The sequence below is a fragment of the Callithrix jacchus genome, chromosome 12 (genome assembly GCF_049354715.1).
Source record: "Callithrix jacchus isolate 240 chromosome 12, calJac240_pri, whole genome shotgun sequence".
Lineage (NCBI taxonomy): Eukaryota > Metazoa > Chordata > Mammalia > Primates > Cebidae > Callithrix > Callithrix jacchus.
Window position 1 is genome coordinate 82401867 of NC_133513.1, and position 24617 is coordinate 82426483.

Genomic DNA, 24617 nt, shown 5'->3' on the forward strand with positions numbered 1-24617 from the left:
CAAAAATTAGCTGGGTGCGCCTAGAGTCTCAGCTACTTTGGAAGCTGAGGCAGGAAAATCACTTGAACCTGGGAGGTGAAGGTTGCAGTGAGCGGAGATCATGACACTGCATTTCAGCCTGGTGACAGAGTGAGACTCCGTCTCAAAAAAGAAAAAAATTTAAAAAAAACTGTATTTATTTGTTTGTTTTTTGTAGGCTTCTTCTGTGATTACTAAGAAATTTTTAATTTCTATAAATGACATAGTTGGTAATACTGGAAAAATGATACATATTTATATGAAATGTCAGTCATTGTAATGTTTTGTTTGTATTAAATATTACAGATATTCCTTTTACTGGTTACAATTTTAATATTGAATTTGAGGGACACTTGTTTTTCTTTGTCTCTTACATTTAATTTCTATTTGGTTCATTAACATATTTTCAAAAACAAAGGAAGGATAAGAAGTGGTCTAACTTTGGTTAATCCAAATATTACTTATATCTTCCTTTGTTCCAAAAAGTGTTGAACATAGATGGTCAAAGATCAAGCATGCTTGGTTTTTCCAGTCTGGGAATTGATCTATACTTTGGTCACATTTTTAGTCAGTTGCTTACTAAGGTGATTATTGTTTTTTTTCTTTTTTTTTTGTAGGAAGTTTAACAAACTCTTTGAATATCTCAGAATTTGAAGACTCCATGAAAGATTGTGAACAAGCTCATTTGAATATGGCTAATAATATAAAATTTTCTGTGTGGGTTTCATTCTTTGAAATTTACAATGAGTGTATTTATGATTTGTTTGTTCCTGTATCATCTAAGTTCCAAAAGAGAAAGATGCTGCGCCTTTCCCAAGATGTAAAGGGCTATTCTTTTATAAAAGGTATACTAATGAATATTTTTATTTCATTGCTCCAAGTTCCCTCCCTGGACTTTGTGATAGCTGTAGGAAAGCAAACAGGAAATTGAAAATTGTAACACTAATTATTAACATTAAGAGAATTTTGTGCTTTGGAAGTATGTTTTGGTATTTTTATTAAACTTGAATATAAAAGGGTCTATTTTGGTATTTTATTTGCTTGAGTATCATTAGTTGGATTTGTGGTGATGAGAAAAGCTGCACATGGTTATATTCACATTATTCTCCTGCCTTGTAACAGTGTCCAAATTTTGGTGCTATGAAATGTTACTGTCCTTCCAGAGTGATTTTTTTTTACTTTTTTCTGAGACGGAGTTTCGCTCTTGTTACCCAGGCTGGAGTGCAATGGCGTGATCGCAGCTCACCGCAACCTCCGCCTCCTGGGTTCAGGCACTTCTCCTGCCTCAGCTTCCAGAGTAGTTGGGATTACGGGCATGAGCCACCGTGCCCAGCTAATTTTTTGTATTTTTAGTAGAGACGAGGTTTCACCATGTTGACCAGGATGGTCTCGATCTCTTGACCTCGTGATCCACCCACCTCGGCCTCCCAAAGTGCAGGGATTACAGGCGTGAGCCACTGTGCCCAGCCCCATAGTGATTTTTCTAACCTTTTGAAACAGTTACTCACAGTCGGAAATACATATTAATAACATCTTGACTCAGTACCTACATGCATATATATATATATGCATATGGAATATTTACAACTCAGAAGTTTTGTTAATTATACTTTTACTACAAGGAATGCGCTGTGATATTTTCTGTATTCTATGTCATTTCTCTAAAATGCTGGCCAGATGCAGCGGTTCACATCTATAATCCCAGAACTTTGGGAGGCTGAGATGGGTGGATGACTTGAGCTCAGGAGTTCGAAACCAGCTTGGGCAACATGGCAAAACACCATCTGTACAAAAAAGACAAAAATTAGCCTGGCATGGTAGCATGCATCTGTAGTCCCAGCTACTCAGGAGGTTGAGGCAGGAGGATCACTTGAGTCTAAGAGATCAAGGCTGTAGAGAGCCATGGTCATGCCTTTGCACTCTTGGCGGGGCAACAGAGTGAGACCCTGTCTCCAAAAGAAAAAAAAAACGAACAAAATAAAATACTGGTCATGATTCAATAGATTTGATTTTATAATTCACTAATAAATTACAATCTTGAGTGTTTTATAGGTTTAATCTGTACTATATTTTGCCTTTCCTTTTTTCCCCTAGTGTCTAATTCTAAGGAATTGTTACCGTATTTAATTTTTCCTTTGGCAGATTCTGTTGAAAAACATTTACTTCGTGTGTTTGTGTAATTTAAATACTAGAGCATTGTTATAATCTACTCTCGTATATCCTGAAATAGCTGAATTGACTCTCGCTAGGATGTGTTGTTAGGAGAAAGATTTCATTATATGTCACTAGGAAAAGACTTCAGAGATTACATTGTAGAACACATTCTTTGTTTCAATAAATTAATATATAATCCTCTTTATTTTTTAAAGATCTACAATGGATTCAAGTATTTGATTCCAAAGAAGCCTATAGACTTTTAAAACTAGGAATAAAGCACCAGAGTGTTGCCTTCACAAAATTGAATAATGCTTCCAGTAGAAGGTAAAGAATAAACTCTCTAAACTCCTGTCACCCATGGTATTCTATGCTAATTTAAATACAGCTAATTTTAGATTAAAATGGGCAGTAAGTTTGCTCATGTTAAATAAATTCATATGGCATAAACAACATTTTGCAAACTAAATAACACTAAACACGTTTATCAATACTGTTTTCTATCCTGAAAGTAGGTTTATTAATTTATAGGAAGTCTCTCTGGTATTTTTACTCTTTCTTTATGTCAGTATCTAAGCTCAGTATTTTTGGAGTTGCTAATAATGGTGGCTTTTTCTCTGGATCTTTCTCACTTATCCCGTGAATACTGTATATATACTGAGTGAGGCTATAATCTCTAGGGGTTAAGGAAAGATGTTTTTGATGGGATTGGAAGATGAAAGGCAAAGGAAATCAGTTTAAGCAGTGAGATAATTAAACGGGCTTTTTCTTAAGAGAGAAAGAACCCTATTCCAATAGTTGGGCATGGGACAGTACAAGATATGGATCTATAGGTCAAATGTATGCTTTGCTTTAGGTATATTTTCAGAATGTTAGCTAGCTGTACATAATACCATTTTAACTAATAATATTATCTTTTCAAAGAAATTGTGACTTTATTGTAGATGGTGTTATTAGAAGTTGGACTATCAAGAGGAGATAATTTGAGGAATTTAGGACTAGAGAAAAGATATGATTTTAGGCATTTGGGTATGTAGGTGACAGAACACTGGGTTGAAATATCTAGCAGCTAGTTGGAAAATGCAATGGTGGACTGTAGTTAATACTAGGGTAAAAATAAGGTTGGTTTGGATACTTGCCTTTCCTATTTAGAATGCAGAATTTAAAAATGTAAAGATAACATTTGACCTTTGTATTTCAGCCACAGCATATTCACTATTAGAATATTACAGATTGAAGATTCTGAAGTGTCTCGTGTAATTCGAGTCAGTGAGTAAGTTGAATATTCTTTTTTGTTTGTTATTGTTTTTGAGATGGAGTCTTGCTGTGTCGCCCAGGCTGGAGAGCAGTGGCACAATTTCAGCTCCCTGAAACCTCCATTTCCTGGGTTCAAGTGATTCTCCTACCTCAGCCTCCCGAGTAGCTGGGATTACAGGTGTGTGCCACTACGCCTGGCTAATTTTTGTATTTTTGGTAGAGACAGGGTTTCACCATGCTGGCCAGGCTGTTCTCAAACTCTGACCATGTAATCCACCTGCCTCGGCCTCCCAAAGTCCTGGGATTACAGGCATGAGCCACCATGCCCAAACAAATATTCTTTAAATGGTAATTATTCATAACTGTTCTGAAGAACTTTTAAAGTAATTTTGTTGTTGTTGTTAATTCAGATTATCTTTATGTGATCTTGCTGGTTCAGAACGAAGCATGAAGACACAGAATGAAGGTGAAAGGTTAAGAGAGACTGGGAATATCAACACTTCTTTATTGACTCTGGGAAAGTGTATTAATGTCTTGAAGAATAGTGAAAAGTCAAAGTAAGTGTTTCTGAAAGTGTTACTAGCATGTTAAATATTACAGTATAAAACTTTCAATTTCTTTGTTTTTAGGAAGTTATTTTTTGATTTTTAACCTGTATCTTATGTAATGACTATGTATGGATTGTGATTAAAGTCCTTAAAAGGGGTTGCATTAAAGAAAATGATAGGAATGTCAGTTGATGCCAATAACTCTTCAAGAAAAGTCAGTATTTTCCATGTCAAATCTGTACCAGCAGACCCTGTAAGTGAGAAGCTCCTAATACTGGTTTAGGATCTAAAACCACTTTATTAATGCATTGTGTGTGGTCCTAGATGCAATAGATTTTTGCATTAAATAGCATTTTAGACTGAGTAAATAAAAATCAGCCTTCATCATTTCTAGTTAAGGTGTTTCAGGACATCTCTTGACAGTTGCTCTATACTAGGGAACATAACCCAGTTAAATGTGATTTTTCTTTATATTTTATATAGTGGGTTATTGTTAGTAAGTAGCAGCAGTTAAACAACAAGGCATGGTGGTTTATGCCTGTAATCCCAACACTTTTGGAGGCCAAGGCAGGAGGATTGCTTGAGCCCAGGAGTTCAAGACCAGCCTCATTGCTACTAAAAATAAAAATTAAAAATTAACCAGATGTGGTGGCAGACACCCGTAGTCTCAGCTACGCTGGAGGCAGAGGCAAGAGGATCACTTGAGCCTAGGAGGTTGAGGCTGCAGTGAGCTATGATTGTTCCACTGTACTCCAGTCTGGGTAACTAAGCTAGACCCTGTCTCAAAACAGAAATAAAAACAAACAAGAAAAAGAAAACTGAGAAAGGGCTATTACATTTGGAAATAATCACTAATGTAAAATGTTTAATTTCATGATAGGTGGATTAATTATTTCTTTGTAAAATTTGTCAGCACCCTGACTTCATGGATTTGTTTTAACTTACATTGTTTTTTGAAATCTTTTTTCATAGGTTTCAACAGCATGTGCCTTTCCGGGAAAGTAAACTGACTCACTATTTTCAAAGTTTTTTTAATGGTAAAGGGAAAATATGTATGATTGTCAACATCAGCCAGTGTTATTTAGCCTATGATGAAACACTCAATGTATTGAAGTTCTCAGCCATTGCACAAAAAGTAAATATGTATTTTATTAAGCCTCTTCTTATTATTAGAATATTAACAGTTTTTCTTGAAATAAATATTTTGTACTTAATACAGTAAGCCTAGGAGATAACTGAAAATTAAAAATATAAGTATTTGACCAAGTAGGAAGACATGAGAAAGGATTGAAAGTTGCCGATGCTAGGATTAAAATGACCTTTAGTAATGAGTTAATAATAAACATCAGTTAGAAATTAATGAGTTTTTTGGAATGCGTTGTGTTTTTGCCATTCATCTGGTTCATTTAGTACTCCTGGGTAATTGGAAAACCCTCTGCAAAGATTAATACTAAGAACTTAGCGCAGAAGATAAATTTTTCCTCTAGTTTACATATGTAAGTAGCTTTTTTCCTATCAGAATGTTCATTTAGGGATGCTAGTTCCTGTTGGTATGTTTGTTTTTCCTTTAACGCTGAGTTTTCATTTGACTTAAATTTTTTAAATAATCATTTTCTAGTGGACGGTTCTTGTCTTTTCTGTTTTAAAAGTCACATTGACTATTTTAACAGGTTTGCGTTCCAGACACTTTAAATTCCTCTCAAGAGAAATTATTTGGATCTGTCAAGTCTTCTCAAGATGTATCACTAGACAGTAATTCAGATAATAAAATATCAAATATAAAAAGAGCCACCATTTCATGGGAAAATAGTCTAGAAGACTTGGTGGAAGACGAGGATTTGATTGAGGAGCTAGAAAACGCTGAAGAAACTAAAAATGTGGAAAGTGAACTCATTTATGAAGATCTAGATAAAACATTAGAGGAAAATAAGGCTTTCATTAGCCACGAGGAGAACAGAGTATGTATTAAGAACTCATACTTCTATGCTTGTCTTTTTATTCTGAAGTTAAGGTTAAATCTTATGACTCTCTTCTTGTCAGTTTCTTTCAACAATACACTGAAGTTTTTGTGTTCTACTTTATATTTTGAAAAATTTCAAACCTATAGAAAGACTAGTACAATGAATAATCATTTCCTCTTCACCTGGATTTTCCAGTTATCATTTTATGAGTATGCAGATACACAGTTTTTGGCCTGTACTATGTGAAAATAAGATCCAGACATAATGATACCGTACAACTAAATATTTGAACATATATTTTCTAAGAATATGGACATTTTGTCATGATCACAAGACCATGAAATTTTTATATTCAAGAAATTTCACACTGATACACTAATATATCCTCTTATACTGTTTGTATTCACATTTCTCCAGTGTTCCCAATATGTTCCTTATAGCCACTTTGTTTTTGTCTACAGCCAGAGTTAACACATTGCTTTTGATTCTTGTGTTTCTTCAGTCATTTCTAATCTAGCATTGATATTTTTGAAAAGTGGATGCTAGTTTCCTCATAGAATACCTGCAGTCTAGATTTGTCTGATTATTTCTTCATGATTTAGGTTTAATATATTAAAAAAGCATTTTATATACATTAAGTTGTGAATTTCCAATCGAATCACACCAAGAGCCACATGATGTCTGATTTTTTCATTCTTAAAGATGCTAAGTTTTGTTCACTTGGTTAAGATACAGTATTTCAAATCTTTATTTTAAAAGCATATTATCTATGGGGTGATACTTATAGACCATGTGAGTATCCTTTTTCTAAGTGATTTATGTATTCCATCAGACTTTTAGTTTGCAATCTCAAGTACAACTGCTAAAAATATCTACCAAGTACCTATGATCCCATATCTTCAAAAACAGAAATTGTTTGTCATCTTGTTTTTATGACAAATAAATAAGATTTAACAGTTGTTATTTTAGCTATGTCCAATTATAGTTGAGATAGATATAGATATAGATAGAGATACAGATATAGATATAGATGATATAGATATAGATATAGATATTTGAGACGGAGTCTCACCCTCTTGCCCAGGCTGGAGTGCAATGGCATGATCTCAGCTCACTGCAACCTCTGCCTCGCGGGTTCAAGCTATTCTGCTTCAGCCTCCCAAGTAGCTGGAATTATAGGCGTGTGCCACCATGCCCAGCTAATTTTTTTTTGTATTTTTAGTAGAGACGGGTTTCACCATTTTGGCCAGTCTGATCTCAAACTCCTGACCTCATGATTTGCCCGCTTTGGCCTCCCAAAGTGTTGGGATTACAGGCGTAAGCCACTGCACTTGGCCACCCATTCCCCTCTTTAGTTGGCCATAACTCCGTGAGTATACATGGAGTCCTCTTACTGGTGTCTGAGGAACACTAGTAGATCTGTGTTCATGGGTATACTTTAATGGTGTTGACATATCACATATCACAGTACTCTTTTCGATTGTAAAAGTACAAGTAGATGAATGATATATTGGGTTAAATACTCGTTTTAATAATTTAATTTCATGTCCCTGTAAGCGATTATTGAACATATGTTTGGAAATAAGAATGATAGCTTCAGATGTAGTACAAGTCTCAGTTTATCTGCTAACTGTGTGATTAGACCTTGTTACTTTGGCTTTTGTAATGTATTAAATAGTACCTCCTGCAGTGACAAAAGAGAGCCATAAATAGTCTAGATTGGCTGGTGTACTGGTTCACACCTATAATTCCAGCACTTTGGGAAGCTGAGGTAGGAGGATTGCTTGAGCTCAGGAGTTTGAAACCAGCCTGAGCAACATACTGAGACCCCATTTCTACAAAAAATAAAACAATTAGCCCATGGTGATGCATACGTGTAGTCCCAGATACTTGGGATGCTGCAGTGGGAAGCTTGGTTGAGCCCAGGATTTCTAGGCAGCAGTGAGACATAACTGCGTCACTGCACTCTGGCCTGGGTACCAGAGTGAGACCGTGTCTTAAAAATAAACAAACTAAAAAATCCAGTTTTACTTTTTTTCATCTCAAACTTGAAATTTTTATATAATGTTGGTTAGTAAAATTTCTGAAATTACTAGAGAAAAATATTTAATGCTATAGTTTGCAATGGATTATATAGTGTAAATGCATGTCTTTTAACATTGACTAGATATTTTAAGGAAATTCATCAAGATGTTGTCTAATATTTGACATTTAAAAATCAACATGATTAGGTGTTGCATGCTTTGTTTTATTTTTTTTCTTTTAGAGATAAAGTCTTGCTCTGTCTCCTAGGCTGGAGTGTAATCATATAGTCATTGGCTCACTGCTACTTGGAAATCCTGGGTTCAAGTTATCCTGGGTTCAAGTGATCCTGGGCCTTAGCCTCCTGAGTAGCTGGGACTACAGACGCATGCTACTACTCCTAACTAATTTTTAAATTTTTTTTGTAGAGATGAGGTCTTGCTCTATTGCCCAGGCTGATCTTGAACTCTTGGGCTCAGGCAATCCTCCTGCCTTGCAAAGCACTGGGATTAAGATGTGAGCCACTCTACCCAGCCCTTTATTCACATTTTAATGAGAGGATTGGGACTTTTAAAAACCATTATAAAATACCTTGATATTAATATACATATACTTAAATTGATTTGGCTATAATAGCCTGAATATTTTTCAGCAAAAACTTAATCAGATGCTAACAACGATAAAACCTAATTATCGAAAACTATTAAACTCCCAAGGTTTTTCCAAATTTACTCTGATTTTTCCTTCAGTAGTTATTATTTATTGTTTTACACAAAGTGTGTAGTTGTTTAAAATTATTAAAGTAGTAGTCTATATAGTAGACTGAAAAAGAAAATTTTAATATAAAGATCTCTCAAATCTACCACTCAGTGTTAATGGATTTTTATTACATATTACTGTTTTGTAAAGTGCTATTCTTTATATAAAAATAAATTGTGAAAAGTGTGAATTATTAATATAGGTCAGCCAGGCATGGTGGCTCATGCCTGCAATCCCAGCACTTTGTGAGGCCGAGGCAGGTGGATCATCAGGAGTTTGAGACCAGCCTGGCCTACATGGTGAAACCCTGTTTCTACTAAAAATACAGAAATTAGCCAGGCATGGTGGCGGGCTCCTGTAATCTTAGCTGCCTAGGAGGCTGGGGCCGGAGAATCACTGGAATGTGGCGGGGCAGAGGCTGCAGTGAGCCGAGATTGTACCGTTGCACTTCAGCCTGAGCAACAGAGCAAGACTCTCTCAAAAAAAGAAAAAGTTTGAATTATTAATATAGGTTATCATTCTTGATTACAATGGTTTACTGTATGATAGTACCATAATTGAACTTGGTTCAATTCCCTTAAGTTTGGTTGAGTTGGATTCACTTTTTCTTTATTTAAACACAGCTACTGCCACAGAACAACAGTAATGTGATCAGTGTTCATACAGCCAGGATATGGGTTCGGGTCATATTATAATTGTTTCTTTAATATAAATTCTTAGAGGTAGAGTTTCAAGTGCTATCTATAGAACTGTTTTCAAGTATAAAGTTTGGAAGATCTGTAGCTTAGAGTTTATTGTTTAATTTGTTGAGTAGCTTTAATTAGAAACATTAAAAAGAATATGAAGCTGTTTTCGTAATGCTACAATTTATGTTATGAATGTATACTGGTCATATTGTTTTATTTGTTGCTTTATATATTGTACATTTTTCATGATTATATGTTTCAAGGACTATAGAATTGCTGCCGACATCTGGATAGTTATAACAGCCTAATAAGATAAGTTTATGTAACATCTTTCTTTGACAGATTGGTTAGTGGGTGTTCTTAGCAACTTTTCTGCTGTATACAATTCTTGGGCTTTAGACTTTTCCACTTTTAAACTAAACTGTTAGCATTTACCAGAGATCCGATCCTTATGTTCCCCACCTATGAAATATGGATGATGCGAAGCTCACAGAAAGTTGTGTGGATTAAATGAAACAAATATGGAACTCCCCAGAGTCATTCTCGTTAGATAATAAATGCTCAAATTATACTTTACTTATTTCTTAGTATAGCTACACAGTGAGACATTTCAGTTACCAAAGGTCTATTTCTAAAAAGTGGAGAGGCCAACCTGGTTTTTCAGATTAATGAATCTCTGCAAATGTATAATTTTTGCAGAGAAAACATTGTCACTATTAAAAAGGACACATAATTATAATTGACTAAATGAAAAGTTTAATTTTTTGACGGATGGTATTTCTCTTGGGATATATTTATTCTTTTATAAGAATTTTTTTACGCATGTTACAGAAACTGTTGGACTTAATAGAAGACTTGAAAAAAAAACTGATAACTGAAAAGAAGGAAAAGTTAACATTGGAATTTAAAATTAGAGAAGAAGTTACACAGGAGTTTACTCAGTATTGGGCTCAACGGGAAGCAGACTTTAAGTAAGTTATTCTTTCATGTCTAGGTAAAAGTTGAGGATTTTATTTACTTTTTAAGTTTATTTGACTTAACTTACTTGATTTTTATATTTGGTGGCTTCTGAATTACAATCTTTTTATACAAGCTCAAAAATAGTTGTTACTGGTCTGGTGTGGTGGCTCACGCCTATGATCCCAGCATTTTGGGAGGCCTAGGTGGGTGGTCGGGAGGTTAAGACCAGCTTGGCCAACATGGTGAACCCCCATCTACTAAAAATAGAAAGATTAGCGGGGTGTGCTGGCATGTGCCTGAAGTCCCAGCTTCTTGGGAGGCTAAGGCATGAGAATCTCTTGAACCTGGAAGGTGCAGGTTGCAGTAAACTGAGATTGTGCCACTGCATTCCTGCTTGGGTGACAGAGTGAGACTCTGTCTCAGAGAGGAAAAAAAAAAAGAAAAGGATATAGCTATTATTAATCTCACGCATGGTTATGTAAATATTCTTTCTTTCTTTTTAAAATTTTAGCCTTAATTTTTATTTTTTGAGATGAAGTCTTGCTCTGTCACCCAGGCTGGAATGCAGTGGTGTGATCTCGACTCACTGCAACCTCCACCTCCCAGGATTTTGCCATTCTTCTGCCTTAGCCTCTCCTGCCTTAGCCTCCCGAGTAGCTGGGATTACAGACGCGCACCACCATACCTGGCTAATTTTTATGTTTTTAGTAGAGACAGCGTTTCACCATGTTGGCCAGGCTGGTTTCGAACTCCTGGCCTGAAGTGATCTACCCACCTCAGCCTCCCAAAGTGCTGGGATTGCGGGTGTGAGCCACTGCACCTGGCCTAAATTGTCTTTTAATCTATAATATACTTAACCTTAGGCCGGGCGCAGTGGCTCACGCCTGTAATCCCAGCACTTTGGGAGGCCGAGGTGGGTGGATCACAAGGTTAAGAGATCGAGACCATCCTGGTCAACATAGTGAAACCCCGTGTCTACTAAAAATACAAAAAATTAGCTGGGCATGGTGGCGCGTGTCTGTAATCCCAGCTACTCAGGAGACTGAGGCAGGAGAATTGCCTGAACCCAGGAGGCGGAGGTTGCGGTGAGCCGAGATCTCGCCATTGCATTCCAGCCTGGGTAACAAGAGCGAAACTCCGTCTCAAAAAAAAAAATACATATATATATATATATATATATATATATATATATATATATATATATTTAATCTTAGATGTTTAAAACAAAAACACAAAGTAGTTTCCTTTCTGTTTTTTTAATGGGCTTAATTTGTATTATGAAGGGAAACTCTGCTTCAAGAACGAGAGATATTAGAAGAAAATGCTGAACGTCGTTTGGCTATCTTCAAGGATTTGGTTGGTAAATGTGACACTCAAGAAGAACCAGCAAAAGATGTTTGTGCCATGAAAGTTGAAACTCAGGTTTGTTAATTGAAATATTTAAATAAATCTAATGAGGTTTTGGTTCCATCGTTTAGTGTTACCATATCAGTGATGAGAAATATCAAGTAGTTTAGAATTAAAAGGATGGTTAATGTTGTAGCTTTATTATTATTGTTTTAAAAAATTTTTTTTATTTCTTTATAAAGATGGGGTTTCACCATGATGGCCAGGCTGGTTTTGATCTCCTGGCCTCAGGTGATTTCCCACCTTGGCCTCCCAAAGTGCTAGGATTACAGGCGTGAGCCACCACACCTGGCCGTAGCTTTATTATAATTAGGCATGTTTTGTTAGAAATCTAAAAATCAAAAAGAATTTAAATATAGTGGTTGGTCTTTGAAAAATTTATCTCTCTGTTATATTTGTATCTTATTTTGATATTGCTTGAAACATTGTATTGTCGGCAGATAGATTCTTTTTTCCTTGATTATAGAATAACCCCTTCAGATTTGTCTTGCTTAACATTTTTAAATAAAAAATATTTTAAAGGTATAAGAGACCTAAGAGGTCATTTACTTGCTGTTCTGATTAAAACAAAAAAGTTTCTATGTAAAAGGGTTGCCCTTGCTAGGCAACTACCATTTCCTACTCTTTGAAAATTTTGTTTATTTGTCTATTTATTTATTTATTTATTTATTATAGTTTTAGAGATAGGGTCTCAATGTGTTCCAGGCTGATCTTGAATTCCTGGCTTCAAGCAGTCCTCCTGCCTCACCCTCCCAAGTGGCTGAGATTACAGGTGCACGCCACTGTGCTCAGCTTATTCTCTATTTGTAATGTAAGGAAAATTATCCTTTTCTGCTGCTTCCACTGAAGCTGAAATTGATCAGTTTTTTGGGGGAGTTGTTTTTGTTTTGTTTTTTAATCACTCAGCTCAGGGGTCTGTGACAGGTTTGTCCAGACTTCTGTCAAACCTTATATATCCTTGACATGCTTTGGGATTGACTGAGTTGTGAAAATGGAGGTTTGATTCATGCACTATCCCAACAAAGCCTTTTAAGGCTCATTATGTAATTGAAACTATACCTGAACTAGATAATAATAATTGTTCTATAATGACTCATCACAGTTTGTAACATTGTTTTTATGAGAAAATATGCCTCATGATCTATACAACAGAAAATAAATTATAGAACACAGTGTTTTTGTAATTGGAGATGCTTCTATATAATTTATTTTAAAGAATTTCAACTGTTGAATTTATCGCTTTTTTATAAAAACTGTCTAAATTAGATGATACCACATGTAAAGGGCGAAATCTGTTAATATTAGGCATGTGGTTTTTGCTATTTTTAGGAAGCACATAATTATGTAGGATTTGAAGATATTATTGATTCTCTTCAAGATAATGTCGCTGATATTAAGAAACAGGCTGAAATTGCTCACTTATATATTGCATCTCTTGCTGACCCCCAGGAAGCTATTGTTTGCTTAGAACTAAAGTTTAATCAAATTAAAGCTGAATTAGCTAAAACCAAAGAAGAATTAATCAAAACCAAAGAAAAGCTAAAAAAGAGAGAAAATGGTAAGTGGATATATTTTACCTCTATTTAGATATTGTAAACACATAAAAAGTACTCTTGGTAAGTATAAGAGATTTATGTAGCTCATTTACCATACTGACCAGAAAATTCTTTCATCTAGGTAATGTATTTTAATATTTTACCATTTGTATGACTTTGTAGTAATTTACTACTAAAAGTGTTTTTTGACCTTCATTTATTTTGGACCACTATTAGAAAATGAGCTGCTCAACAACAAAAAAAATCCAACCACGTAACTTTATAAGTAAAGCTGTAAATTTTGTTGCATATTCTTTTTTTTTTTTTTTTTTTTTTTAATGACAGTGTCTCGCTGAGTGAAGTGGTTGCATCACAGCTCACTGCAGCCTTCTACTCCTGGGCTCAAGCGATCCTCCCAACCTCAGCCTCCCAAAGTGCTGGGGTTACAGGCATGAGCCATTCTGTGCCTGGCCTTGTTCTATATTCTTTATGAACTCTTGCAGTTTAGAAGATTAACTCTTGGGGTAGAGTAACTACTGTGGAGTGGTTTCAAGCAATTTTAAACCACTTAGATTGATGCTTCAGTCTACCTAGGAGGACATTTTTTTTCTTTTTTTCTTTCTTCCTTTTTTTTGTTTTTTAAGACAGGGTCTCACTCTGTCATCCAGGCTGGAGTGCAGAGGCATGATCATGGAAACTGCAGTTTCCACCTCCTGGGCTCAAGTGATCCTTTCACCTCAGTCTCCTGAGTAGGTTGGACTACAGACATGTGCCACCATGCTGAGGGCATTTTATATACAGATATAGAATTGTTTATAATACCTGCATTTTAAGAATTAGTTGTAATAACTGCTCTGGTCTCTGCCCTTTCTTGGGTGAAACAAGATGGGTAGAAAATCACATGTAAGTGGTGCCTTTGCAGTATGAAATGTACTAAAAAGGCACTAGTTTCTTTTCTTCTCTGATGTTATGCCAGTTCTTTACTATTTAGCATATGCCACCTATTTTTATCCAAGTTTTAAAAGTGGCTTTTTTCTGAAACATTACCCTGTTGTGGTTGAATTAGCAGATTTTAAAAAATGAATAGGGTGTGCTTCTAGTGCCATCAAAATCCTTCTTATTAAATGTAACAGTAAAGTGTTACTACAGCAGCATATGTTTCATAGTTATTCAGTGATATGTATTTTTAGATGCTTAGATATTTATTTTCAATATTCTTTACTTTTTCAGAATCAGATTCATTGATTCAAGAGCTTGAGACATCTAATAAGGTAATGCTTTAAGCTTTATTTTGATTTGATAAGGTATTAACAAAGGGATATGAATGATGACTAGATATGTTAATTTTAAAAAATAAGTAAAGAAGCAGTAATATAGTTGTCTCTTGGTATGCATGGGGGATTGGTTTTCTTCTGTTATTTTTTCTCTTCTTTTCTGGCTTGGGTCTCCTTATTTTAACTTACATTTATCCTTTGAAAAAGCTGAATATTTTAAAATATGATTAGATATAAATAATTCAAAATCTTGGTATCTTAGTATCCAGTATTTAAGGAACTAAAGAACTAACTAAAATTGCATAACTGTTTAGACAATTTCTATCTTGTATTTTTTCTGCTTATGAAAATAGTAGACACTAATTGTGCCTATTAATTATATCAAGCAATAAAAAATAAAAAGGTTCCCATAATATTCCTCCTAAATTTAAAACAAAACCAAACCAAGTTGCTTGGAAGCTCTTTAGACTGTTACTTTATATATATATATTTATATTTATAGAACACTTAACATTTACCAGATGCTCTTTTAAATGCTTTTTATTTAACTCATTTAAATGTTAGAGCAACTTTACGATGTGGATGCTGTTATTATTTCCTATTTTTTTTACAGAGACATTAAATAACTTGCCCAGGGTGACAGGGTTTTTTGTTTTGTTTTTTTTTTTTTCAAGACAGAGTCTAGTTCTGTTGCTCAGGCTGGAGTGCAGTGGTGTGATCTTGGCTCCCTGCAACCTACGCCTCCCAGGTTCAAGTGATTCTCCTGCCTCAGCCTCCTGAGTAGCTGGGGTTACAGGTGGCTGCCACCACCCCTGGTTAATTTTTGTATTTTTAGTAGACCAGGTTTCACCATGTTGGCCAGGCTGGTTTTGAACTCCTGACCTCTGGTGATCTGCCCACCTTAGCCTCACAAAGTGCTGGGATTACAGGCGTGAACCACTGTATGTGGCCCACGGTGACATATTAAAAGATATAGAACCTAGGATTTGAGCCCAGGCAGTCTTGCTCCAGATTCCTCTTATATGCTATATAGGTTCTCTTTTCTTTATATCTATCTATCTATCTATCTATCTATCTATCTATCTATATCTCTATCTATATATCTATGTGTATATATATATGTATATATATATATGTAATTTTTTTTTTTTAATTGAGACGGAGTCTTGCTCAGTCACCCAGGCTGGAGTGCAGTGACACTATCTCGGCTTACTGCCTCCTGGGTTCAAGCGATTCTCCTGCCTCAGCCTCCCAGTAGCTGGAATTACAGTGCCCGACTATTTTTTTTTTTTTTTTTTGGTAGAGATGGAGTTTTACCATGTTGGCCAGGCTGGTCTCGAACCCCTGACCTCAAATGATTTGCCCGACCTGGCCTCCCAAAGTGCTGGTATTACAGACATGAGCCACTGTGCCCGGCTTATATATGTAATTTTTTAAAGGCAAAAATAAGATTATGCTGTGCATAGTATGTTGCCACTGATTATTTAACCTTAAAATTTGGAGGAATTATGAAACTTTGCATTATTAATCCTGTTTGCATTTTAGTTTTCTCAAAGTATATTCATGGAACATTACTTTTTCTTCTTTCCAAAGAAAATAATTACGCAGAATCAAAGAATTCAAGAATTGATCAATATAATTGATCAAAAAGAAGATACTATCAACAAATTTCAGAACCTAAAGTTGTGTATGGAAGATGGATTTAAATGCAATGTAAGAAATTTAACTTTGTGTTATTAATAAATTAGATTAAAAAAGCATATGTTTTGCTTTAAAGGAAATAATTTAAAATGGCTTGTGCAACTAAGACTAATTTACTGAGAATGTTCAATTGCTTATGCAACATTGAACTCAATTAACTATTGTGCAAATGTGAATTTTTGAGAACTTGGAAGTTTGTTTGACTTCTTTGAACATACGTTTCCACAAACTATTCTGGCAGTGCTTTGCGCACAGAAAGGAGAAGAATGCTAGCCTTTGGAAGTTTAAGCCTCAGCTAGTTGGGAGAGGAGCTTTGAGGAGAAAGGAATTTAGATGTACTTAGGTAACTGGATTATAATGTTTCAGGGAACTATAACATGAAATTCAGTAAAATCAGGGTTTTCTTTAGAAGCTTGTTTTTTTATATGTATTGTTGCTATTGTTTCTATGCTTAGTAGCAAGGATTTTTTTTCTTTTCTTTTTTTTTGAGATGAAGTTTCGCTCTTGTTACCCAGGCTGGAGTGCAATGGCGCGATCTCGGCTCACCGCAACCTCCGCCTCCTGGGTTCAGGCAATTCTCCTGCCTCAGCCTCCTGAGTAGCTGGGATTACAGGCACGCGCCACCATGCCCAGCTAATTTTTTGTTTAGTAGAGACGGGGTTTCACCATGTTGACGAGGATGGTCTCCATCTCTTGACCTCGTGATCCACCCGCCTCTGCCTCCCAAAGTGCTGGGATTACAGGCTTGAGCCACCGCGCCCGGCCTGGATTTTTTTTCTAAAAAGTTATATTATGAATTGTTACATGTAAAGACTTCCAGGGTTTTTTGTCTTTCATACATATTTAGATACTTTCGTATTCAGTTCAGTTTAGAATGATCAGCTTGTCTTTTAATCCTTTTTTTAAAAAATGGCTTTTGGTTTTCTTTGTTGGGGGTAAACTCTGTCAAATTTTTTTTATATGGAAATGGTAAAGTATATGGTAATAATGTAGTAGGCTGAGTATACTTAGAGCTAAACATGTTGCTTTGTTGAAAGGTGCTTTTTTATGTCTTTTCTGTTACCAAAAGAAGTAGGCGTGGTATCTTATAAAAAGTGAGTATTGGGGTTTCCTTTGTATCTTGATAGTTAACTACTACCCACCAACATTCCCTGAATGGTCTGAACTTTAGATGGGCTTTTGATATCACAGGGGTAAATGAGAAGCATTCTAGAAGAGCGGGCTGTCTAATCTTCTGTAGCAGACCTTTCTTTTGATATTATTAGATACATTATTTAATCTCTGGCTTTTCTGTATCTGAACTGGGAGAAATATCCTAATATTTAATATGTTGATAATTATTTAGTAAATAAGTAGTATTTAATAAGGTGGAGGAGCATGAAACACTTAGGGAGTGTGCAATGTGTGCCAGGTACTGTGCTAGATTATTGGAATTATATAGATTAATAAAATCACTCCCCTAACAATCCCTCAATAAGAAAAAAACAACATATAGTTATAATGCAATGTGCAATGGTAGTCAGTGTGTGCAGGAAGCTGAGAGTAGGAGGGTAGTTAGGAAATATTGTGTGGAGATTATAATGATTAAGTTGAGCCTTAAAGGGTGAGTAAAATCTAGCCATTTGAAAGTAGAGGAAGGGGACAGTGGTTGTTACAAGGAACAAGAAGATACATGGGCCTTCCGTATACCAGGATCAGAGTGCAGTCATGGAAATGAGAAATCTTTCATTCAGTACAGGAAAATACAAACAATTGGTTGTTCAGGAAGAAAGTGTGAAGCAAGGAGAGGTGAGAAATGAGGCTAGGAGTAGTAAAATAGGATAAGATGAAAGGCCTTAAATAACTGCATTAAAGAGTTTGCGGAGGCAGTGGGGAGTCATTTTATGCAGAGGAATAGCAAAGAGGAGTTTTTTATTTGAGTAGATGTTTTTGAAAACTTGGAGGATAGGTTTGAGATGGAATTAGACTACAGGCAGAGAGACCAGTTAGCTACTTCTTGGAACAGTTCAGCTAATAGTTAATGAGGACTTTGATTTAGGGTACTAGTGTTAGAGATTAAGGAAGAGGAAATTGATTTATGAAGTAAGGGGATGTAAGACTTCTGAGACTTGGGGCAGTAACTTAATTGCTGGACCTCCAGCCCTCAGAACTTTTATTTGGTTAGTCATCACATGTGTTTTGCTCTCTTTAAGTCTGATCTTTGATTTGGTAAATAAAAACAAAAAGGAAAGTCAGAGACAGATCATTTCTGGTGACTACAAAGTCAAAGAAAATAGTTGGAAATTTCACATGGGATTATATTTATTTCTGTAGTATGTTTGCAAACCATAATATATTAGCAATGTTTAAGGAAATGATAGTAAAAAAGCAATATTTGTAATTTAGTTAGTCTTTCCCTATAAATAAACTTTATAGATTCTAGACCTTGTTTTATCAGCTAACTTAATACAGTGTGATAAATTTAAATTGTTCACTTAAATACCTAAAACAAATGTAAAGTAGTTTGGAACTTACCTAATCGTGCTGATTAACATTTGATCTAGGGTCAACAAGTTCCAGATCTTGTCTTGAGAGCAGACTCTTTTCCAATAATGAAAAAATTTAGTTTGAACTCTTTTTTTTCCTACCCAAGCATACCCTGGGAGCAGAAAACCCTCCTTTTCATAACTGACTTCTGAAGGATAGATTTTTGGTGAGGATTGTATATTTTGAAGTGGGGGAAAATGACTGGGTCATTCTGATAGGTACTAAGGGTCAGGGAAGGAACAACTTGGCCTTGTTATGGAGCTGTGTCAGAGGTGTGATCTGCCTGTCGCATGATTTTGTCATTTATCAATGACGCTAAGGTAATAATTGTGAGAAAGCATGGACATTGTTCTTCATCGCATCCTTTGTTTAGGGATAGCTAGAAAAACTTTGCCTTTTTTCTTGACCCATTACTTTATGACTTTAAAAAATTATTTCTATGTGCATCTTTTGGTAATGTTTGCTGATGTAAGTGGCACTTTGGCACTCTTTGTTTTGTCATATTGGTTTATCACATCATATCGTGTTTTTTCAAATTGATTGCCAGAAGTTTCTGCCTTTACCGTACTTTTGATTTACTCTATAGACCTGCACTTAAATGCTGAGTTTTACCCTTCTTCTAAGTCCGTGTTATATCCTCTTTTTAGAAGTCTCCCCTGCAACCTGCCCCACCCCATTTCTTTCTTTTTAGAGGTAGGGTCTCATCACTCTGTTGTCCAGGCTGAAGTACAATGATGTGACTGTGGCTCACTGCAGCCTTGAACTCCTAGGTTCGAGAGATCATTCCTTAGCCTTCTGAGTAGCTGGGACTGCAGGCATGGGCCACAACACCTGGCATTTTAATATTTTGTAGAGATGGGGTCTCACTGTGTTGCCCAGGCTGGTCTCAAACCCCTGGGCTCAAGTAATCCTCCTGCCTCAGCCTCCCAGAGTGCTGGGATTACAGGCATGAGCCCCTGTTCTTGATTGCAACTAGCCTTTTTAAGGGAAGCAGTCTTTACTTAAAAAAAAAAAGTCTAAGTGAAATGTCTAGAAGCTCAGTTTTAAAGCTGTCTATAGACTCTCTATCTTTGAATATGTGTAGACTTAAAGCTAAGGTCAAAACTATTTTTCTGAAAGTTGTTAATGTTTAAGACAATACTAATCTTTAAGAGGCTTTGGCTACAAAATAAATAGTTGAGTCTTATATTTTTCTTTTCAAAGTACATTTCTGATATGACTTCAGAGATTTGTGTTCGTGGGATTCTCCAGTTATCCCCAAATGTTACTTATCTGCTAGAACCATCAGTTATTTTAGGACAAAACTTAAGAAATAACTTAGAAAATGTCTCAACAAATTTGAAAAAATTTTTGTGGTACACCACTGAAAAGTAATTTATATGATTTGTACATTTTTTGTAGCTTTCTATATGTGAATTATTTTTAACTTATTTTGCTTTAGGACAAGGTTGATACATCTTCTTTGATAATAAGTAATAAACTGATTTGTAATGAAACAGTTGAAGTGCCTAAGGACAACAAAACTAAAACCTGTTCAGAAAGAAAAAGAGTGAATGAAAATGAACCTCAACAAGATGGACCACCAGCAAAGAAAGGTACTACTTCAGCTGCCAGCAGCAGGCGCTTAAGAAAGCTAATTTCTAAACCAGTAAATAGAAAAATGCAAATAGAGGGACATTGACTTGCCTGAGGAAAAGTCTTGAGAAAATCTAAATGTCATGAATTTTTATTCTGGAAAGTTATGAACTGTCTAGGGATGGGCATAATTAAAGCTTTTATTTTAATAAATATGTTTTTTAGAAATTGTGCTTTTATTGTTTATTTTGCATGTCTATATAATAGTTTCTGTGCTCATAATAGTTAAAACTCATTTGTTTCATTTCATAAATATAGTATTTTCTGCCCAAATTCCTGCACATTATTTTGTTTTCTTACTTTGCATTCTTTATTCATTTGGAGAAAAGGATATTTTACAGTAAGACAATGAACTTAATATTACTAACGATAAATGTATGCATGCTGGATTTGTGATGCCAGGAGACAGTCTGATGAAAAATAACACATGTTGAAGATTATTTTTTAGAAGATCTTTAAGAGTAAATGGGCAAGTTTGTTGTAAATATAAACAAGGGCAGACCTTTGAAATATAGAGGAGGTGGACTCTAGAATAAACTGAAAATACTGAGGAAATAAATTAGGAGAATGTAAACTGCAAACATAAGGAAAGCTTTAAGAATAAACTCAGCAGTTTTTAAGAAAATACAGCAGAGATAATGCCATATTTTACCCCTTCCTTTTTGAGGCTGGAGAGACAGTGTAAATTATAGATAATAAAACCTTGTCCAGTGAGTTTGTAGAATTAATCTATATTAAAGAAAAGAGATCTTGTAATCCTTTAATGAGATTGCACGATTAGACCTTCCCAAGAACATTTAGACAATTGAGTGAAACAAAAAAGAAGATGGATTACATTTGAAAAATGAAGACTTACAAATAATGGTTGTTTTTTGTGTATACAGTCCTGAAGATAAAACTAGATAAATTCTAGATGGGATAGGGAGGTAAGAGTCCCATATTATAGTGATTCTTGGGTAGGGGCATATTCTCACTGGGGGACAAATCAGTATCTTGTGAGAGCTAGGGAATTTTAATTTACCAAAAGGGGTTATAGGCCAGGCGCAGTGTCTCACAGCTGTAATCCTAGCCTTTTGGGAGGCTGAGGTGGGTGGATTTCCTGAGGTCAGGAGTTCGAGACCAGCCTGACCAACATGTTGAAACCCCATCTCTACTAAAAATACAAAAAATTAGCTTGGTGTGGTGGTGCATGCATGTAATCCCGGCTACTAGGGAAGATGAGGCAGGATAATTTCTTGAATCTGGGAGGCAGAGATTGCAGTGAGCTGAGATCGCACATTGCACTCCAGCCAGGGCAACGAGAGTGAAACTCCATCTTAAAAAAAAAGCAGGGAGGTCACAGTATTAAAAAAAAAAACGAGAACAATCACATATGTATTTTCTTCTCCACTTTATAGTAGTACCTGAAGGACCTTTCATAAATGTTTTGGATTTTCCTTTATTTTGCTCATAGCTTCAACTGTGATTAGTATATAGGAAAATAGAAACTCATTTGTGTATGGCATGGCAGATTTCAATTTAACGAGCTTTTTAATGATCTCAAATATGCTGCCTTCTTTATTGAACAGATTCATTGCATGTGAATCCTGCGGGCTACTATCATCTCACAACTAGGATGCACACGAGCCTGTGAGAAGCAGGCTAAAACATGGTTTGCATCTCACAGCTACAAGAGGTTTGACATTGGCTCTTAAGGAACAATTACATGCAGCAGTGCTGTCACTTAGGGACTTTATAATGCAACAAACTGATATGTTAAGATCCCAAAGGTATTACAGAAATCACTGTCAACTTCTAGAAATTTTCAAAAATAATACCCCAGGACATTAATTCTCAAAATGTTGCATGTAAAATACATTTCAGACTTACCAAATGAGTATCTTTAGTATTTGGTGCTAGGAATCTGCATTTTAATAAGATCGCTGGATAATTCCTCCCAATAAAACTAGAAAATCACTCTTGTGTAAATAAATGTCTTTGAATGTTTAAAGAGAGAACACTAAAATTTTTAAGTTACCATAAAGTAACTAAATTAATATAACTTTCAATTAGTTGAACCCTTCTGTATAGATTTTTAGGTTCTATTAATAGTTAAATCTATCCAACGCATAGCGTTGTAAACTCATTTGTCATCTTAGTCTTCACAACCTGGGATAGGTGATATGATTATTTCCATTTCACATTTGAGGAAACAGTCATAGTATGAAGCAGTTTATTGGTGGTTATCCAGCTAGTTAGGCTGTACTGTATGAATTCCCAGAGTTTTAACCATTTCCCTTCTAATTTTAGCTATGAAAATGTAAGGTATTCAGTTTGCCTATCACTAATATAGTAAAATCCACAATATAATTGTAGTTTAAAACCATTCTTTAGGATATGGGATGTCTGCCTAGGGTTTCTCAGTGCATCTTCTTTCCTCTGTCCCATGTTAAAATGATAATAAAGATTTGTGGTAAAAAATTTAAATAATATGGAAAGTTAGAAAATTAGAAATAGCTGGTAATGCTACTCAGAATTAGGTAGCTGCCATCATTTTGGGGTACCTTCTTTGCTAACTTTGTATTTCCTTGTGAAATAATTTTTACGTAAATGAGCTTATACCACATGTTATGTAACTTGTTTTTTTTTTCTCAACAGCTTTTTCTTTTGCTCACTTTGTCTGTATTACCTTGTAAAAGAATTAATTTTTACATAAATGGGCTCCTACACATGTTTTGTAAGCTGTTTTTTTTTTCTCAATAGCTTATTTCATTTTAATTAGAAGTTTACTTTTACATGTTTTGTATGTTTGAATATTGGCTTATATGGTATGGTGACTTTTTGGTTTTATTAGGGTTTGCTAGATTAATAACAGTCTTCTTATTTTTAAAGGATCTATCCATGTTAGTTCAGCTATCACTGAAGACCAAAAGAAAAGTGAAGAAATGCAACAGAACATTACAGAAGATGAAGACATTAGAGTTTTACAAGAAAATAATGAAGGACTGAAAGGACTTGTACTCAATATTGAGAATGAACTTAAAAATGAAAAGGAAGAAAAAGCAGAAGTAAATAAACAGATTGTTTGTTTGCAGCAGGAACTTTCTTTTTCTGAAAAAAACAATTTAAGTAAAGAGGTCCAACAAATTCAGTCAAATTATGACAGTGCAGTTGCAGAATTACATGTGCAGAGAAGTAAAAATAAAGAACTGGAGGAAAAGGTCATGAAATCGTCAAAGGAGATAGAAACTGCTACTAGAAGCATTACAAATAATGTTTCACAGATAAAATTGATGCACACGAAAATAGATGAACTACATACTTTTGATTCGGTTTCTCAGATCTCAAACATAGATTTGCTCAGTCTCAGGGATCTGTCAAATGGTTCTGGGAAGGATAATTTGCCAAACACACAGTTACACCTTTTAGGTGACACTTATTTTGTAAGTAAGCAAGTTAAAGAATATCAAATTCAGGAACCCAGTAGGGAAAGTTCTTTCCACTCTAGTATTGAAGCTATTTGGGAAGAATGTAAGGAGATTGTGAAGTCCTCCTCCAAAAAAAGTCATGAGATTCAGGAACTGGAACAACAAATTGAAAAATTGCAGGCAGAAGTAATAGGCTATAAGGTTGAAAACAGTAGACTAAAAATAGAGGAGAAGAAACATCAAAATCAAGATGACCTACTAAAAGAAAAAGAAACTCTTATACAGCAGCTGAAAGAAGAATTGAAAGAAAAAAATGCTAGTCTTGATGTTCAAATACAGCATGTAGTTAAAGAAAAGAGAGCATTTTCAGAACTTACACAAACTGTTACTTGCTATAAGGCAAAAATAAAGGAACTTGAAACAATCTTAGAGACTCAGAAAGATGAATGTAGTCGTTCAGCCAAGTTAGAGCAAGACGTTTTGGAAAAGGAATCTGTCATCTCAAAGCTAGAAAGAAATATGACAGAATTGCAAGCACAACTTCAGGATTCTATCAAAAACACCAAAAATTTAAGTGTAAAGGAAGTCAAATTGAAAGAAGAAATCACACAGTTAACAAATAATTTGCAAGATGTGAAGCATTTACTTCAATTAAAAGAAGAAGAAAAAGAAACCAACAGGCAAGAAACAGAAAAGTAAGCTAAATGTTACTCAAAATATTTTAAAATATACAGGATTCATTTTGCTATGTAGCTTTTAAACAATTA

At 35.1% G+C, this 24617-nt stretch overlaps 1 protein-coding gene across 11 annotated transcripts in view; it reads left to right on the top strand.

Moving 5' to 3' along the window:
- The window catches only part of KIF20B (kinesin family member 20B), a 67080-nt gene that overhangs the window by 13580 nt on the left and 28883 nt on the right, over window positions 1-24617 (top strand). For 7 of the 11 annotated variants that reach the window (XM_035268444.3, XM_035268446.3, XM_035268450.3 and 4 more), the window contains 13 exons: window positions 636-863; window positions 2388-2499; window positions 3374-3445; window positions 3840-3986; window positions 4950-5112; window positions 5648-5935; window positions 10237-10376; window positions 11649-11787; window positions 13102-13330; window positions 14538-14578; window positions 16175-16294; window positions 20250-20403; window positions 23315-24545. In XM_035268444.3, coding sequence (XP_035124335.1) covers window positions 636-863; window positions 2388-2499; window positions 3374-3445; window positions 3840-3986; window positions 4950-5112; window positions 5648-5935; window positions 10237-10376; window positions 11649-11787; window positions 13102-13330; window positions 14538-14578; window positions 16175-16294; window positions 20250-20403; window positions 23315-24545 — 3064 coding nt within the window. The remainder of the gene's footprint in view (window positions 1-635; window positions 864-2387; window positions 2500-3373; window positions 3446-3839; window positions 3987-4949; window positions 5113-5647; window positions 5936-10236; window positions 10377-11648; window positions 11788-13101; window positions 13331-14537; window positions 14579-16174; window positions 16295-20249; window positions 20404-23314; window positions 24546-24617) is intronic. The other 4 variants (XM_035268447.3, XM_078345988.1, XM_035268448.3 and 1 more) reach the window with 1 other exon arrangement.